Source organism: Scophthalmus maximus, chromosome 3 (assembly GCF_022379125.1).
Source record: "Scophthalmus maximus strain ysfricsl-2021 chromosome 3, ASM2237912v1, whole genome shotgun sequence".
Classification (NCBI taxonomy): Eukaryota; Metazoa; Chordata; class Actinopteri; order Pleuronectiformes; family Scophthalmidae; genus Scophthalmus; species Scophthalmus maximus.
In genome coordinates this window covers 23943546-23960831 of record NC_061517.1, presented here as the reverse complement: position 1 = coordinate 23960831, position 17286 = coordinate 23943546, and the positions used below count along the sequence as shown (strand labels likewise).

Sequence of the window (17286 nt, the reverse complement as noted above, 5' to 3'; positions counted from 1 at the left end):
AACTGAGAATTGGGACACGTGCGAAACGCGCATGCAGATTTGTACAGCAAACAAAGAGCAGCGCTCCTTTTTCTCCTCTGCCCCCACGAGTATTCCAGAGCACATTGTGGATTTTTCAAACAAGGTTATGAAACTCACTCAACTTTTAAATGGAATGTGATATTACACATCACACAAGAGAAAGAAAATGCAATGCAGCTGAAGCTAGAGATTCCTTTAACTGCTTGTTGAAGGTAGTGTTGGTTGGATGAATCCTTAATCATATTTTTTTTGAACATAAATAGGTCTGGATGTAATGGTGCATGGTGGGCCAGGTCTTTCATTAAGAGCAAATGGAGCAGAGACAACCAGGGAGACGAAATAGCCCTTCCAAGCATGTGGAATGCAAAACCTCAGCCATTTCCTCTCCGTTTGGGATTTCTCCTTTTTTTTTTTCTTCTGTTTTCTGTTTCTTTTTGTCAAGTCATCCTTTTCCGACTTTTCTCAAAGTTTTCCCCTCGTTGAGCTTCTTCTCTGCGTTATTAGATTAACATTCCTCTTCAGTCTTGGTCACAGCCGTAGATATTTGAATGTGAATTCTTTCACGTACGTCGTCCCACCCCTCCCTTGTGTCAAGTGCAAGTGAGAGGAGTGGGACAAAGGGTTGGAGAAAAAGGAGCTGTGTGTGCATGTGTGTGTGCGTATAGGGCGTAAAAACTTGCAGAGTATGGGGTGCCTTGGCTTGAGCAGGGGCACAACTTTTGTTTTGTGTGTGAGCGACGGTCCCCCCCCCCCCCCCCCCCCCCCCCCGTCCTGCTCCTTTTCCTCGTCTCTCTCGGTCTTTTTGCCAACAAAGAGGAGGGGGTTGATGGGTTGACGGACAGACGCAGCTGGAGTGCATACAGAGGGAGCTGGTCCCACCCCACTACGATGGCAGAGATAGAGCGAGAGACACTGACCCAATGAGAGAGAGAGAGAGAGAGAGAGAGAGAGAGAGAGAGCAGGAGGAGGAGGAGGAGGAGAAGGAGAGAGAGAGAGCCACACAGCTCCTGATGCCTGTCTGGGAACCCTCCTTTCTATGAACACACCTCCCCTGTCCCCCCCTTTCTCTCAGAACTGGAGGTTTTTGTTCTCTCTGGCTAACTTTTCTGTTGAGTGTGTGTGTGTGTGTGTGTGTGTGTGTGTGTGTTCAGCATTCCTTTTCTTGGATTCCTGCTTTCGTTGGAGAGAGAGAGGAAGGGAGGGGGCGCCCCAATCTCGCTCCATTCCATACACCCATACAGCATCCCTGCAAAGGACAGAGAGCAGGGTCCCAAATTTCAGCTGTGTCAAAGACACTCGAGTCAGCCACAATTACACTGGATGTGAAGTCGTTTTGCTTTCAAAATAAAAGCATTACTTACGTTTTCACAAACAACAACAAAAAAAAAACTGCTGTTGAGAGTCATCTGTGTTTATTATTCTGCTGTCATGCCCTATGGAAAGAAAGAAAAAGCCAGCCCTTCTGCCACTGGTTTGCTCATGAATCATATCTCATATTGTCTCAATACAATTTAAAATTTTGCCCTTTAAATATGACATGATCTTAAATATGGCCCTCAGAATGAGCATTATGTCACCGTTTTTGGGGGAAAGACCTGGACTTATTCCCTCAATGAAAGATAATGTGATTATGAAAATGTTATCCTTCTCGTTATCTTTCTCCCTAAAACGCTGTGTTTTTCGGCAGTGCATTAATCCTTTCTCTAAAAGTTTGACTGCTCAGTATTAAACATGCACGTTCAAAGTTCCAAGATGCAACAGGGAAGCTTTTATTGTCAGCAATATAATGTTTACGTCCATAAAATGCACCATTATCTACTACAACCGCTACAATATGTTTACCTTTTTATGTGCTGTCTTTGCTAGGGTATCTTGTGTAACAGGTGTTGTGGATTGGCCAACCCTCTTAATCTCAAGACATGAAAAAAATAAAAATAAAATGAAAAATATATGTAACCAATATACCCAATATAACCCTTATTGGAGAATTTTTCTCTCATAATCTCGACCTACAACTTGCTGGTGGTTTCGAATTTCAAAAGTAGTTGTCAATCGACACATCGTTAAAGGGATAGTTCAGTGATTTCGAAGTGAGGTTGTATGAGTTACTTATGCATAGTTATTACGTCACCTTATGGAGATGGTGATCAGCGATGGCATTTCATTTTGGAGGGGAAATGGAAGTAGCGCAAGTCACAGTCCACCGAAAAACGTCTTTTTCGCCACATTTTAAAACGTTACCTAAGAAAAGATATATCCGTTTAATGTACGGAGCAATACATGGCCAAAGTACGCTCGAAAAGATTAGTGCAAACTTAAACGGATGTCTGTCAGCAAACTGAAGAAGTGAAAAACTACGTCCTTCAGCGTAAAATTGAACAGATATTTCTAACATCTGTTCAATTCTGTTCAATCTGTTCAAAATTGAACTGATATTTTTATTTTTGGGTAACGTTTAAAAATGTGGCGAAAAAAGACGTCTTTCGGCGGTCCCCTCTGCAACAGTGCGACTCCGACTTACGCTACTTCCACTTCTCCTCCAAAACTCCGTTGAATGACATGGCTGATCACCGTCTCCACGAGGGGACATATTAACTTTGCACGAGTAACTCATACGACCCCACTTCAAAATCACCGAACTCTCCCTTTAAAGTGTTTCGCGAGCGCGCGCGCGCGCTTTTATTTTGAAAGGGGGCGCGCCCCCGCGCCGGCTCCGTTGCTCCGCGTAACTCCGTGCGGCTCGACACATCCGCGGAGAGGATGGCCGCCCGCGTCTGAGCCCGCTGCCTCTCTGCGCTCACACACCAGGACAACGTGCGGTGGAGGAGAGGAGGCGGACAGGAGAACTTTTTCCCGAGAGGCTGGAAATAGTTGTCGCGCATCTCCCCGGGAGCCTTTTCCTCTTTTTTCCTGGGAAACGAAGGGAGAGATTTTTGGACCATGCCTGCTGAAGTGAAGCAGGTTAGTGTTGCTGTGGCTCTGCCGGTCTCCCCCCCCCCCCCCCTCTCTGTCTCTCCTCTCACCGTATCTCCATCTCGTCTCTCTCCTCCTCCTCCTAATTGATTCCCCATTGTTTGGATTTCGGTGAAGGCTTTTCATTTTTTTAAATTTTTTATCCTCCTCCCCACACTCTTTGTTGCAATCTTACTGCAGATTGTTTCCCCGTCCATCCTTCAGGAGGATAGTGCGTGTCCCGTATGGCGGGTGCGCACGTATGGACGTATGGATGTGCAGTATGTGTGCGTGTGCGTGTGCGTGTTGAATGCATGCCCAGAAATCCGATACAATGAGGACCATGTATTTACAGTTCATGCTGAAATGGTCATGACCATGAGATGCGTTCACTGGTGGTCCTGGGTTTGTGTGTGTCTGTGTGTGTGTGTGTGTGTGTGTGTGTGTGCGTTTTGCAGCAAAGCAGGGCTGTAACTTATGAGTTGCTGGACACATCAATGGGCTCGGGACCAACCTATAGAACGATGAGGTGTGATCATGGGACAAGGCGGGCGAAGAATGCAAAGTTTGCCCCTGATCATCGCCTGCGAGGCTTTGAATGAGCCCCGGGACAGGATTTACAGCCGGAGCTGTGGTGCCAGTTGTGTGAGAGACATGGCATTAAACCCCCTTTGTCTTTGACTTGCACAGATACCGCAGGAATGTGCTTTTGTTAGCTCCTGCGAGCGTGATACTGTGTCTGTGTGTGTGTGCGTGCGTGTGTGTACCAAGGCATGGCGTGCGTACGTTACTGGAAGCGTTCCCTGTGTTTGAAGTGCATCCACAGGCAGCCTACACCATCACAGCGCTCTTTTCACCGCCAAGCTTGGCAGCACTCAGATGCACAAAAAAAGGGAAGACAGATATCCAAAACGAAAGAAGGAAAGTGGAAGGGGGGGGGGAGAAAAGAAAACTGATTGAATAAGGTCAACTCCTCATCAGCGTTGCTCTCCTCCACCAGGCGGAGAGGGGTGGAGTTACCAAACCCCTGTTTGGCAGACAGAAACATTCTGTCAGCTCTCCACCTTGCCCTGACAATAAAACATTAGCAATCACCGGCCTGGACGGGCGCCACCCGATAACTCGAGGAGCCTCCGCCAAAATGATGATAATGAGACACCCGTACGTCTCCCCCTCACACTCTCTCGTTCTTTCCATCTCTGGGTTTTGATAAGTTTGAAGGCTGCACTCCCGAGTGCGCGCTGACGGATCGAAAGCAGAGCAAATGTTGCCCCCGTCGGAATCTGTTGACTTGGATTAAGTGAACGCGATGAAACGCATGTCCACAACCTGAGAGCGTGTCCTCCCCCCAAAAAAATCCCGAAGTGGGTCAAAGACCGTATGTCTGAGATGGTTGGCATGCTTCGGGGCAGTGACCTTTTCAACCTCAGCATCCAACATTCCGCAGCTCGGAAGCACCTGCTCGGGCAGTGCTGAAGGAGACCAGGGGTCAACATGTGTCCAAGTCGCGCCTAAGCCGCAGATGGATCGATTTCAGAGTCCATGCTCTTGTTTTGCTTTTCATTCTCCTTGCTATCGGGCCTCCGAGAACATTACAGAGCAAGAGTTGAGTTGTCATTGGAAACTTTTACAGCTGCCGCTTTATGCAGTGATCCTCTGTACCATATAGGATATATGTGTGTCCCATAGCTTATCCAATCACTTTAAGTCCGTTTTTTTTTTTTTAAATGCTAAGAACGTAGAAAGCAAGAAGCAATGAGAGAGAGAGAGATGCTGCTCTGCCTTGACCCCATGTTAATGCTGCAGCAGAGCTTACTGTAAGTAAATGCAGATTACTGCATCCCTCAATTAGTGGGGGAACCAGACCACGTCTGAGTTAAATATAAACTGGCCTTTATTTTAAATCTTTACACCAGCGGGGGTTGTGCCCTAATCTCGTGAATTGAGTTGCAAGGGGCCGCGGCGTCTTCCGCTCATGCAAAATAGAAGAACGGATTTTTTGCATGGGAGAAAGGAAAACATTATGAATAATCCAGGAGTCATCATCTTGCCAAGGTCTATCAGAAACCTGACTTCACTTTTCCTCCTCGAGCTACAGAAGGACCCGTCTGATTAGCAAAAATAATTCATCGGCGATTCAGCCAAAGACTAAAGAAGGTCTCGTCTTCAGACTGCGGGGTTACTGCCAGATGCCTGACAGCGAGAAGGGCTTTTCAGCTGCTGCAACTGAGCTTTCTCCTTCTTCTGCGATGCCGTTTGATTCCCTTCTAAAATTAAAAAGCCGTCAAATTTCTCCCCATCTTTTTTTCTTCTTCTTCTTTCTGCTGGGTTGGTTTTTGTCTGACAACTCGACCGTGCGTGTGTGTATTCTTCCGAATTCCTTTCCTCAGGCTCCTCTCGTGTGACTGCGGAAGATGTGCAGATCAATATTTGAAGACATTTAGAGCATGAGGAGTCCCATTGTTTTTTGGGTGGTGGAGGTCATACAAGAATAATGCCAATGACCGGAAACATATGAGCGGTCAATAGCCGTGGAGAGTGCATCAGTGTATAGGGGCGGGGCGGGGGGGCGCGGGTAATGAGTGCGGATGTGTCTCGAAGGGGAGAGAGTCTTGGAAGAGGCATGATCATATGGTGGTACGAGCCTGGTGACTGGTGATACCAGATGGCCTTCCTATCACACAGCCTGTCCATCCTGGCCATTCTCCCCATGCTTCCCATACCGCTCTCATGGGTGCTCTCGACCCATGGCAAGACACCACATAGTAGTAGTACCAAACAGATGATGTATGTTGGCGAAAAAGCTTAGTTTTGCTTATTATTACTTGTCGTTTTCAATATCCAGTGTTTAGTTCTCTAGACATTCTCTAGACAAACAGTTTAGGGCTGCAGAATAGGATTTTATTTGTTATAATCAGTTTGTTAATTCAAACTGATTACTGACTTTTTTGGCAAACTTTCCTCAACTTTGAGTAAATTATTCATCAAATAATATTTTTCTTTCTGTTGGGTGATGGAGTTAGTGAATGTTGAAGCCTGAAGAAGAAGCGGTGAGTCTTTGGAATAGAGTCTTTGCTGCATGGCTCCTACTTCTTTGTCAGTATCTTTACTGGTTCGCTGACTGCTGTTAATTGGATGTCTTGTTCAGTTGAGAACACCTCTATACAGTTTGAGCAGGTCAGCTACAGAAGCGACTCATGAATTTTTACTTTATGGCGGCGCACCGCTGAGTCCAAAATTCCACGCGAATGCGTCATATTCTGGAGCGCTTTGCGCAACGACTGTATTCAACATGACGTAGCAAACACGGCGACTTACACGGAGGTCGGGTCCACCTCATGTAACTATACTTAAACATCAGCTCTTTGTTGCAGGTGATTATACATATATGAACACATATTTATGGACAATATATTCAATTTCTGAGAAAAAATTAATTGCAGAGGGTATGGCACTTTACTATACATAGGAGAGTGTATTGTATATTGTAAGTTTTTGGTGTTTGCTCTGTGGTTGTGTTCTGTGGAGCACCAACGATCTATGCCACTCAACTATTGGCACTACAGACCCACCACCCCCCGAACCTTGGCTCCCCACTTTCTTCTGTCCTAACCCATTTGGCTGGCAGGGAGAGTGTGACCGAGGCAGGCCCACATCTCTGACCACTGGAGAGGACCATAATGCTCTCTCAGCTTTCATCATCACGCTGATGGAATTTAAGAAAAAAGGTGAGTAGCAGTAAATTGGAAGGCTGGAGGGGGGTGCGGGAGATGGATGCTCTCATACTGCTATGTTTGGAAACAGCACTGGGGGAGACAAAGCTGCGCATTAATGAGATGGCAGCTTATTATCTTGCTGGAGCTGTTATGTTTTTGTTCTTTTTTTACCTATTCAGCTTTACAGCAGGCCTGCTATCGAGGGTGCAGGCTGCAGAGAGTATGAGGCCTGTATGCCTGCTTATTATTTAATGAACATCTTTGAAAAAAGCACATTGTGTTTCCCCCGGGTTACATTTTGTACTTTTAATGTACTTCAGAGGGCAAGTGTTTTCTGTTCCTCCTGCCGCCAAATACAGTAAATCCTCCAGAGGTGAGCTGTAGACACAGTATCAGTCCAACCCCCCCCCCCCCCCCCCCACGCACACAGACGCGCACACACACACACACGCTTAAGGCTACGCAGGAACATCAATTGGATCCCAGGCTTATTTGTTCACTTTTTGTCTTCAGGCCACAGACGTGGGGTAACCCTGTTTGTAAGGGAGTGGGATTCATGGTTTCCCCGTGTCCAATAAACACCTTCATATCTGCAGCTGGAAGCCAACAAGAAGCCTTGCTTGTGTTAAGAAAGACACTTTGCCTTAGACAAAGCAGAAGAATTTCCACATTTATCGTGAACGGAACATGAGTCTGTCAAGACTCAATGAAGACTGTGCAGCGAAGGTTTATGACACTGGTACCCTTCAGTCGGAGAGGGATCTAGTTCTGGGGTCTTTTTAAAAAGAACTGGTTATGCATCGTTCATCCAGGCTCCTCCTCCTCTGTCCTGCAGCTGAGGACCTCTTAGAGGGGCCCTCAGGGGGAAGGTCAAAGTCCTCATAAAGCTTCCCTCAACCAGAAACGCAGGAACAAACGCCTCCCTCCTTCTCTTTTTAACCCCCTCCAGTACCATCTACATTGTACTAGGCAGCGCACGCAGTGCAGCCGTGGGGGCTGGGGGGACTCAGGCCTCTCTTGCGTGTTTAGTCTGGAACTTTCTTTTGAGGGATTAGCCCACTTCCTGCCTCTGGGCCTGCCGCTGGATGCAGTCGGGATGCCGGCGGAGCGCATCGATCCTCCATCATCGTGCCATCTGTCTCATGCTGCCTTTTGGGATTAATGATCGCCCCTGACAGCTCTTTAGTAGGCCTCCATCAGTGCCGACTGACCGTTCAGATTACACTGACATGTGGCAGTGCGAGGAGTTCGCTTGACACATCGTGTTTATTTAGGCGTCGCCGCGAGGATTCGCCTCAGTCCCGAGGGCTTTGGAAAGCCAGCTTTTTTTCGTTACCAACTACAAAAATGAACGGTGACAATGATAAATGTCTAATCAAAGTGGAGAGGCATTGCTTCAGTAAAGCAACAATGCTGCTAGGTCTGATGTATCTAGGTCTTGACTTTGATTCTGTTGTCTGGCCTCTTTGTCATTAAAAAAAAAGGCTAATATTGGCTAATCAGCATGTATCTAATCGTAGTAGACCCATGTTTTGCTGACAGAGCTCAGTAACAAATGCCTGTAGGGAGTTTGAGGTGAGGACCGGCCGTTGCTGACCCACTGACGGTTGAAGTGCGCTGAAGAGGTCTGGCGCTTCATCAGAATGCTGGTCTGAACCCCGCAACGCATAATAGTTGCTGTAACTGCTGATGGCTTTGGTCCAGGGAGAAAAATAGAAGGGAATGATAGAAGAGGAAAGAGTGAGAGGGAAAGTCCAGACCACAGTAAGCTGACCGGCGCTGGCGCCACAACGGCCCTTGTTACACAGCTGGCCCAGCTCTGGCCTCAATCTTGCCTGCACACAAACATTATGGTAACCAGTGGCCAGAGTTCAGCCAAACCAGGAACACAACCTCTTAAAATTGGGAAAGTTAAACAAGTTCCTGGCATTCCCAGGATTGCTGCCAATTCTCCCCTCAGACAACAGTTTGTACAGTTCAATGGTTTCTACAACAGAGGCATCCAGACTCTGGGATGGCTGTCAAGTGCCATTACGTGTGACGGCACGGCATTGTTGCTCATCTCATCTCATCTTCTCTTAATATGCGTTCCCCCGTAGCCCATTCCCAGAGGAGCCACCAGGGAACAATGGAGTGATGCGCCTCCTCGCGCATTCCACACGGCTCTATTGAGTTGTCTAATGAACTTCTAACCGCATGCGTGGCCTGCGCTGGCTGCTGGGGCTCCACGAAAATACCACCTTGGCTCATCACACCCCCTCATATTTAATTTGCTCGGAATGTGTAATAGGCTGTGAAGTGGAGCGTGGTGCAGTGTCGATCTGTGCCAGCCAGGTCTGCGGATACGGAGGGACAGGTGCCAGCCATCGGAGAAAGGTGCTGTACTTAACACTGTACGCTGGGCCGGAGGGTGTACAGCCCCGTTGTTTAGGCCTTTTCAGAGCTGCCAGTGTCCCGCGGCTCCAGCCAAGCAAGCTTTTAGTTTGCTAATAGGACATCACAGCTTTTTTTCTGAAGAGGGGAAAACAGAAAGTTGGAGAGAATGGTGCCGTGTCATTGAGATCGAGTCGCTGGCCGGCACATGAAACACAGTTCAGATTAACTTTCTGTGTGTTCAGAGGGGAAATCACACTGGGATACGCAGAATGAGCACAGAGAAAGCAAAACCAAACAAACCAGTTTTCTCAAAAGTGCTCCCATTTCTTTTTTTTACAGCCATAGTACCCTGCTTTCAGAACAATTTTTTTTAAATAATATTTTGATGAAATGACATTTTTGCTTTATTAGGTAAAAATACACTCACCTGACGGTGAAGGGCTGTGTCTACTGTAGCTCCTGACTCACTATAATACCTATTTTTTCTCACATTATTTGTGCTTTGTGCACATAAGTCAGACGGTGACACAAATAGCTCCCGTCTCCGTACGTCTGCTGTTGTCAGTGGTTTTCATCTGTGAAGAAAGAAGAAGAAAGAAACATACAGCTCTGAAAATGGATGGCGACGAGTACATTGCCTCTATTACATACCCAGTGCTGAAGAATCAAAGCCTATCTTTTCCATAACTACACATTCGCCACCATAACCATGACACTCACATATCTCGCATATTTATTTCCCTATGGCTGTTCTTAGTTGCCGTTGGCAACCAAACTATTTCCCCCATGTCCTTCGAGATTCAGAGAAGTTCTCATTTCAACACACTGGTTGATCGGGAGCTACACTAAGGCATGTGTTATTTTCGTTTCTTTTTTACCTCCTCAGATTTAGGATGTGTGGAAAAGATTGCACTAAACCCTGCAAAGCAAACAAGGCCTGTTGACACAGACCTCCTTGAATTCCCAAATTCTTTCCATCATATTCTAGTACAGTTAAGAGAGGCTTAATCCAATAAAACCCACTCTCCGTCTGTTTTGTGCTCTGTCTCTCTTGAATCTGGCTGAGTGTCGTTTGTGTGGGGGGGGGGGGCAGTGTGTGGGGGTAAGTTCCTGTGAAGGACTGGCCAGCTGCAGCCTCCGTTGTTCAGGCCACAAGGGAGCACAGGGAGTGTTTTTGGGGTCATGGAGCAGCTACATTCCAGACGCGAATGCTCAAATGGGAGCGCTCATTCCTCACTCTGCTCCTATAGCCATAACCCGCCTCCACCGCTCGCCCCGCGTCACTTATCTGCGCTCCTTTAAGCCCCATGTCCCTGAAACACTGGTGTGAATTGAGGCAGCCGGAAAGTCACGGGCGGCCAGATTGAGTTGCACCTCCTTTCCTTGATCCGCCATGTTCTCATGCCACTCATGTTGTGCCTTTAACAAGGCCTTGTTGTGGTCGTGTACTGCTAATGGTGATGAATGTGAAGTGTGCTGAGTGCTTTTCTGCCTTCTGTAATTCCCTGCAGAAATGAGCTTTCTACAGAAAAACTGGAACTTTGAGTGTATCCTGACACAGATGTAATCGCACACCCTGGTGGGCAAAGGCCCATTTCAGTGACTATACACACAAAGGCACCTACATTTGCTAGCTGACAAGTTACAATACACCCTGAGAACTATACTTACATTAATGGCCTCATGTTATTCTTTTAGGCCAGTGGCCAACCAAGCTACACGGATGCCTGGTTTAACTCAAAAGCTGGTAATAGACTAATGAAATTTGAAAGTTGATGATTGCCATAATTAAAAATCTGATAAACCAATTTGACGACGGAAAATCCTTTTAATATTACCATTGCTTGTCACTTTGACTTTAATGTCCTATTACAGACAGGGATATAAAAGAGATAGATATTTCCAATTGGAAAAAGTAATGTAATTTCACAGTGTGCAATATATGTAGTATATATACTGTATGGCCCAACCCAACGGATTGTTATTACAGTATTATTTACAAGGGTTAAACAGCCTTAGCCCTGTCAATCAACTGGCTGCGACTTTCCAAAATTTATGTCAACAAATATGTCAGTTTCACCAATGATTTGATTCTGATTTTTTCAGCCCTAAGTAATTCATTACAAAATTTTAATGAATATGCAAATGTGCTCGTGTTCCCGCCATATTAGCAATGACAAATTGCCTTGCATTCTCCAAAGAGTCAAGAAATTATTCCAACCAATCTCTCTGAAATATGGCCATCGCAGCAAGGGGGCTGAGAGTTGAATACTAAACATGCGGGACGTTCTTCAGAGGAAAAGCTGTTGTGTCCCCTGCCACATTGTGGTGTGGAAATCACAGTGGGCACGTGCGCGTGAGGCCGATCTGAAATTACAGGCCTTCTGTCCACGCTCGGCAAGCGCAATCTGAGGCTCGCAGGCGGCAGGACTGGCTTGGTGTTCCCAGTCCTCCCACCCTGGATCCTCGGGGCCACACGCTGCTGCTGTACCCCGCTCTCTGTGGCGAACGAGACTCCTGTCTTCCCTCTCCAGCGCACACCAACAGACCCAATTAACTTTTCCTCTCGGCCCAACGCTCCTGCCTCTGCTCTGCCACAGCTGTACACTCTGAGAAGTCCTCACTACTTTGAATGTGCTTTCTTCCCTGAGTGCATGGATTCCCAAACCTTGGCTGTATTGTGCCACTTTATAGCACCTGATCTCTCAGGTTTTGTTTTTAAAGTCAAATGTAGACATACAGCTCAGGCTTTTGGGTTGAAGGGGCGCAGAGGTCTGCAGTGTCTCGAGCAGGTGGAAAACTTTTTCCCTTTTCACTGCAGGTAACCTCTCCAAGGAGCAGCCGAAGTCTGCAGAATGGAGTTTAAAAAAAACCAAAGTTTGTTCGCTATATATTTACAACACAGAGTCTGCGCGTTTCTCTGTTTGTGTGCAGTGTGGACGCCGAGTCACCGATGCTCCTGTGTGTGAATTCCTTGTACACTTGGCGGAGCTTGTCAACTTTGCTGGCTGCAGCGCTCGCAGTATTGTGCAGCGAGGATCTAAAGTGGGTCAGCCTCTCTGTGGTTCCTGAAAGCTCCTGTTCGCTCTCAGAGGAGCGTGCGAAATCTGCCACGGCCGGACTTCACCGCCTCTCTGACTAGACACATTCCTGTCCCCTGGGGATAAAAAAAAATAATATGTGTGTAGATATATATATATATATATATATATATATACATATATGATGCCTTCAGTCTGGATTAATCCACCTGTCTTCACCATGCATATTTACTATCTGTATCCTATGTCCCCTGCTCACTGGCAAACACCAGTATTATAAATGCTGCCCATGGATCTTCCCCCCCCCCCCCCCCCCATGGCAGGCAGAGCTGCCTTAATTATTGCATGCCTCTGGAACGTGCCTCGCTCATGGGGCTGTTGGAGTGCGAATCAGTCAGCGATGTGTTTTTTCGTTCTCTCAATATCTCTAGAGCCTGAATAAGCACACCCAAGAGTCTTGGCGATGCAACAAACTGCTTTTGGTTCGGTGACGGCCACTCGTAGGGCTGTGGCCCCAGAGGAATGATGTCTCTCTCAAGCCACTTTTTAGGCCCCTCGATGTCAAACGGGCATCCCGCAGTGATGATGCGTGTGTGGTGAAATTTTACAGCCATGCACTCAGACAGTTACACAGACTAATCCGTCAGACTGTGGCACCCTAATGCAAGGATGAATGTGAGGATGATCTATTTAGATGTTGTTTTCCGGAAAAATCTCAATGGTTTATCTTTTGTTTGTGTTTGTTAATGCCGTTACTGATGCTGCTACTGTACACCCAACTAAGGTAGATCAGTAAACACTCGACTTCGACATTGCTGAGCACACGTACAGGTGAAAATGTCCTGTATAGATTGCAGTGAAGGGTAGGTAGGGGTGGGGGGGGGGGGGGGCTTTTCCAGTAAAACCCAAGAGATTTGCATATTTTCTGAGCTTACTGCTTATTCCCTGGATTCACTGCGTGTTGGGCCGGGAACTCCAGCGTCCATTCATCGAAAGTGGCCAAAGGCTGACTCACTGTGTATTGTCTATAGAGGTAATTGGGTAAAACTGGGATGAGTCATGATCCGTGTGGTCTAATACCTTAAATGACTCATGATCCATGTGATCCATGACCCTTACCACCAGCCCCCCAAAACTCTCCCTCACCGCTTTGTTTCACTGCACACTGCTTGGCCTCCTCTTCACTCCCCCTCTGTTGCTTAATCTTTATTTTGGCGTCATAACAAGTGCCGGAACTCCTGGCAAGGAAAACAAACTTCGATCAGGGGGGAAGATGTGAGCACCTTGTCGCCATATGGAGCTCGGAATTCCGCGGAATTGCTTTCTAATCTCCGCAACATGTTAGGAATTTGAAGCCCTTGTCTCTTCGGGAGAGAATAGCAGTCCGCTCTCCACAGGGCTCCTCTTTTGGGTGTGCAGTGTAGAAGTGCCATTTGTCGCACCCCTGTAGCTGTTTGACCTTTGAAACGCACAAATACACACACACACAGGAGATCCACCATGTCCATGTTGTTGGTCATCGGACACTCCTCTTTGGGTTTGGGTGCTGGTAGGGTTTCAACTCATGGCCTTAACCTCTGAGTTTACCAACGCTGAGACAGGAAACTCTTGAGTTTTCTGTTCCAGAGCAACTGATCAGCGTTAGTCCGGTTGAGTCTGAGTTAAGTGTGTGTGATGTGAATGAAAAAAAAAAAGCCATCATCAATGGAGCTCTGAGGGCAGAGCCTCCATTTTAATCAAGCTGAGCTGGAAATATTTTTGTGCAACAATGGACATTTATCTTTGAAAAGCACGGCCGCTTGGGTAGCAGAAAAGAATCAATAACTTAACACTATTCCATTTTATTCAGTGCGCTCCACTCACTCATTGTTTAGCAGACTTTCATTTCTTTAATGGATGAAAAAGCTGGAATCCTACTGTTTGTTAGATTGAATTTATACATGTATTTATTCAGCTGTAGCCTGACGGGTACGAGGCGCCGGCTGCAGCAGAGGATGAAATCAAACGGCTAAGACATATGTTTACTTACAGACCTATAGGCTGTATGCCCAATGATTTTGTTGATTTGCAGTCAGAAAACATGTTCAGGTTAAAACTGACTGTAAAGTTTTTTTCCCTGTCTTTTTTAATGTTTAACGTATTAAATTCAAATATAGAAACAGCAGCATATGTTAAAAAATATTTTTTTCCCGTTCTAAAAACCTACGGTCTCATGAGCTGTACTACAGTTGTCCCCACTCAAACAGATCAGATTCTTGTGTCTAAGGCTTCTCACGGATGTTTTTATTCATTTTCAGGGATTATTACAGTAATGATGAATGTTTTAGGGTTAGGGAAACTGACAGTTGTTGCCTTAACGTCCACAGTCACAGTGTTATACAGGTAGTGTATAGATGTTATTTTGAGCTGATGATGAATCCATGACTTTTACAAGAACAGAGATCACCTACTCAGCTGACGTCCTCTGACCGGCTACATTATCATAATGAACCAACAGTATTTTTACACTTCTCAGTGCCCATACATTTGTGGCCACCATCACATATAGAACGCCACATATTGATTTTATATAAAAATATCTGCGGTTCTTGGTATGAATCCCGGTTGGAGTTAAGCAAGCAACCAAGCAACCAAGCAAGCAACCAACTAGGGCCGTTCTGTGTGGAGTTTGCATGTTCTCCATGTGTCTGCGTGGGTTTTCTCAGGCTACTCTGGCTTCCTCCTACAGTCCAGATTGGGGTTTGGTTACACAGGGCCAACAGGTATGGGCTGGCGACCTGTCCAAGGTGTACCCTGCCTTTTGTCCAATGTCAGCTGGGATTGGCTCCGAGCTGACTAAAAACAACATGAGTATGGAAGTGAGATCCAGTGAAGTGAGATCCAGTGGTCACACCTGCAGACAAACGTAGAGCTGTCCTCTTGTGATGGGATCTCTGAGAACGGACGCCAATGCCAGGTGTGAACAGGGCCAGACTTTCGCTCATCTCAGGGTTGACACACTCGGGGCTTCTCACCTGCTCTCTGCCCGTGCCAGATATCATTGTGTTGCTTCTGCGGTGTGATGGATTGCCAAGCAGCAAGGCGGTTAAAGCGGTCGTTCTGAGCGCTCCTTCCCCGACGATACTAAACACAGTAGCGGCTGGTGATTCAGCAGCGTCTGTTTCCCAGACTACCTGATGTCCTCATGTCTAGTTTGGCTTTCCGTTTCTCAGCTGTGGACTGTGTCTGAAATTTTAAGTGGCACGGAACAGGCCAGGGCGAACCATTGCATGGCTCACAAGTTCAAGTTCACGTGTTGATGATTCTATGTTTTCTGTTTTGCTGTACTCTTTATTTCACGTTGTAAGTATAGATTTTTCATTTGTTGGTTTCAAACTGTTGTTACAGTGAACATGAGTTTAGTTTGCTGTATTTAGATTGAAATCCGCAGTCTTTTAGCACTGTTTGCTCTCGTCTTCATTATCGAGTCGGTGACACGTTTGTTCTTTAATTAAAAGGTTGCTTTGACATGGAACAGTTTGGCCCGTGTTTGTATTACAGGCTGTAGCACAAACGACTGCTGTTGATGACACGGCGCAACTCTTCTGGTTAGACGTAAAGTTCGTGCAGGCATCAAATCTGGAAAGAATATCTTTGCGTGTTGTGTTTTTGTGGCTTTTGGAATGGGGGGGGGGGGGGGGGGGATTTTGTGCTTCTTATTACACGACACAGTGAGTAATGTGTAAACAGTGAGTCATCTTTTTCTGCCCATGTGTGGGTAGAATCATTCGCGGGGGGGGGGGTTTCATACAGTTCTCTTGTCGCATCCTCCGATCGTAATGTGGAACATGCCGTTCCCTGTCTGATACATTCCACAGGTTGAGCCGAGGTCTTCAGATATCATCCCTCTTCAGTCTTTGTTCACTACATCACTGGCCCGAAAGAGTTGTTTTCATCATTTTTGAAATATTGCCTGGTTCCTTCCCGAGGCCGGTGGACTAATGGGCTTTGGTCTGTGGAATCTGCTCCACTCGTTTTTCTCCCTCATCGGGCCGTTCGCTGAGGCCCCAGCGGGGCGGGCAACAATGGGCTTCATATGAAATATTCACCGTGACTGGGGCATTCCAGCGAGCCGTGGATCTGCGCACAGCAGTTCAGTGGTTGGATAAAAGTCTGCTCTGATTGAGGAGAAAAACACAACCTCAGTGCTTCCAGGGATTGAAAATACGATTGGGTGCTCATTTTGTTATTGGACGGTCCCAGTCTGCTATCTATATAAGCGCTCCCTGGCACGCAGTGCCCGTGGCCCTGTCTTGTCTCTCTTTGTCTCCGTCAGAATTTCAGCCTAATGAAATGAGCGGGCATGCGGCGTGCTGATTTAGACGTAAGACAATTGTTACACATCTTATTTATTTGCCGACATTGCCAAGGGCCTCGCACCCCTGCCAGTCTTTGCGAGAGGGCGATGCTCCGCCGTGCGCAGGTGGCCTCGGCCCCCGCACAGTGTGCAGATACTCCGAGTAATCGCAAGTGAAGTCTGGGGAGGTCTCAGGTAGAGGAGATGGTGTGAGGCCCTCTGGCATCAGGCTTGTCTCTTTCTCTCTCTCTCGCTCTCTCTCCGTGTTTCTAACTCAGCCGTCGAACGTGAACTTGTTCTGATTATCCGGAGCCGCCCGCCTGGCCGAGCTGATGCGGACTGGAGGAGTCAGGTGTTGAGCCAAAAGCTCGCCTGCCAGCTTTGTTGGCAAACCCTCTTACCCCTGTGGATGAGGAAGGGGTTTAGATGAGGATTGGCTTTTTTTTCAAATCTGCTCAGTGTAATGTCAAGATATATATGTTTGATTTGAAGGTTAAAAAAAAAAATCCAAGGCAAGAACTCAGAAACCATCTGAGCCTCTATCATATAGGTGGATTTTGAGAGAGAGGAAACTAACAGTCATTTCACTGGTTTACAGCTCGTTGCTTCACTTCTAATGACTGAAATTGTCCATATGTGAGCTTTTTCAATACATTTTGTCACAGCGACCAGCTTTTGTGTGTGTGAAGTTCACATTCCTGCTGAATGCATAAAGGAAGAGGACAAAACGCTAGAGGCACAAAAGCACAGGATGTAAGCCCGTTCGGGTCGTTGACGCTGCCGGTGTCGGTCCAGCCCTGGGAAGTCAGTTCCTACGCAGAGCTTTTGTAACCTCCGCGATCCT

General features: G+C 46.8%; 1 protein-coding gene across 16 annotated transcripts in view; it reads left to right on the top strand.

Moving 5' to 3' along the window:
* arvcfb (ARVCF delta catenin family member b) overlaps positions 1 to 17286 on the top strand; it is a 215336-nt gene that overhangs the window by 103793 nt on the left and 94257 nt on the right. Inside the window, exon 1 of one of the 16 annotated variants that reach the window (XM_035639708.2) lies at positions 2748 to 2982. The exons of the other annotated variants lie outside the window; for them this stretch is intronic. Coding sequence (XP_035495601.2) covers positions 2962 to 2982 — 21 coding nt within the window. The 5' untranslated portion in view covers positions 2748 to 2961. Of the gene's footprint in view, positions 1 to 2747; positions 2983 to 17286 lie in introns of those variants that run through there. 16 annotated transcript variants of the gene reach the window in all.